The sequence below is a fragment of the Coregonus clupeaformis genome, chromosome 12, assembly GCF_020615455.1.
Source record: "Coregonus clupeaformis isolate EN_2021a chromosome 12, ASM2061545v1, whole genome shotgun sequence".
Taxonomy (NCBI): Eukaryota; Metazoa; Chordata; class Actinopteri; order Salmoniformes; family Salmonidae; genus Coregonus; species Coregonus clupeaformis.
In genome coordinates, this window is record NC_059203.1 from 41,418,340 (window position 1) to 41,419,835 (window position 1,496).

Genomic DNA, 1,496 nt, shown 5'->3' on the forward strand with positions numbered 1-1,496 from the left:
CACACACACACACACACACACACACACACACACACACACACACACACACACACACGGTAGCCTAGCGGTTAAGCGCATTGGGCCGGTAACCGAAAGATCGCTGGTTCGATTCCCAGAGCCGGCAAGGTGGAAAAATCTGTCCTTGAGCAAGGCAGTTAACCCCCAACAACAACTGCTCCCCGGGCGCCAATGACATCCATGAAGGCAGCCCCCCACACCTCTCTGATTCAGAGGGGTTGGGTTAAATGCAGAAGACACATTTCAGTTGAATGCATTCAGTTGTGCAACTGACTAGGTATCCCCTTTCCCTTTATTACCATGAAGTCATCTGGGTCTTGCTGTCTAAGCAGAGCATACAGGGAGATTCAAATCTAGTCTTCAGGCTAATGGTCAATGATGATTAACAAACTGGTGAGAATAAATTACTACAATTTGCAGTGGCCCTCCTGCCTCACCATTGTCATCATAACTAGTCGTCAGCGTCATCCTCCTCATCTCCACGGCGACTGCTCCAGTACTGGTTTGGACGTGGTAGACAACGCTCTACCCATCCCCTCGCCCTCAGGGCAGCCCGAATCACAGGGTATGGACCCTGTATGGAGAACACCTTACGCATCTGAGAGAGAGAGAGCGATGCGATAAGGCCATGTAGATAGATACCATTTATATCTTAAGCATCATATACAGTATATGGACAGAAGGGTTGTGCTATTTTAGATTCTTACCTTTACAGCTTTGTCCACCAGTACTTCGCCTGTCCGCAGTCTCGCTGGGTTGATGATGGGCAGGTTGCGCAAGCTGCGCCTCACTCTTCCCTCACCAGGTGGCACTGATACACACACGATCATAAACACACAGTCAGATACAATGGCTGTAAAAACCACTTACTTTATAAACTGTTTAAGTGTTACTGTAGGCCACATCTGTGTTTAGTATGAATGGCTAGTCAGAGTGTTAAGTGTCTGAGGGTTCTGCGTGTAGGCCTACATGGTATTTGCTGTTGGCCCTTTTCTGTGGTGAGGTTCAGGAGCATTTGAGTGCGTCGCTGGCACAGGGCTCTGCTCTGCCGGTGTTTACGGGGGTCTCTCTCTCCTAGAGGGTCTGAATCTGAGGAGGGAAAACACAACTCCATCCATCTACATGGGGTTTAGGGTACATGTAGCAATACAGTGTTCTAACCAAGTTGTGCAAAGTACTGTATTCAGTCACAACAAAACACATTGCTGTGACAATGACGCTGAACAATTACCAGAGTACTAACAAGTAAATAACATGACATGCTGCTAGACACTCTAAGGGAAAAATATAACATCATTACATCTTCATGTAGGCCTAATGTGCACAGCAGATAAATATGTCATGAAGTTCACAAACCCTTGGGAGTGTAACTGAAGCCTCTACCTTGACCACTTCAGCCCAGGACCAAAAGAGCAAACATGAAATGTTAATGCCTAGCCTCAGTATTCAAATATTCGACCATCTGACATTTTCAAGTG

The 1,496-nt window shown here is 46.8% G+C and overlaps 1 protein-coding gene across 1 annotated transcript; it reads right to left on the bottom strand.

The window, feature by feature from the left end:
• Positions 1-469: 469 nt before the first annotated feature.
• On the bottom strand, positions 470-1,266 carry LOC121578475 (tubulin monoglycylase TTLL3-like). Its single transcript, XM_041892846.1, has 3 exons — positions 988-1,266; positions 726-829; positions 470-616 (listed from the first exon to the last, which is right to left on the bottom strand). The coding sequence occupies exons 1-3, from the start codon at positions 1,130-1,132 to the stop codon at positions 470-472; spliced, it is 396 nt and encodes a 131-aa protein (XP_041748780.1). The 5' UTR covers positions 1,133-1,266.
• Positions 1,267-1,496: the final 230 nt, after the last annotated feature.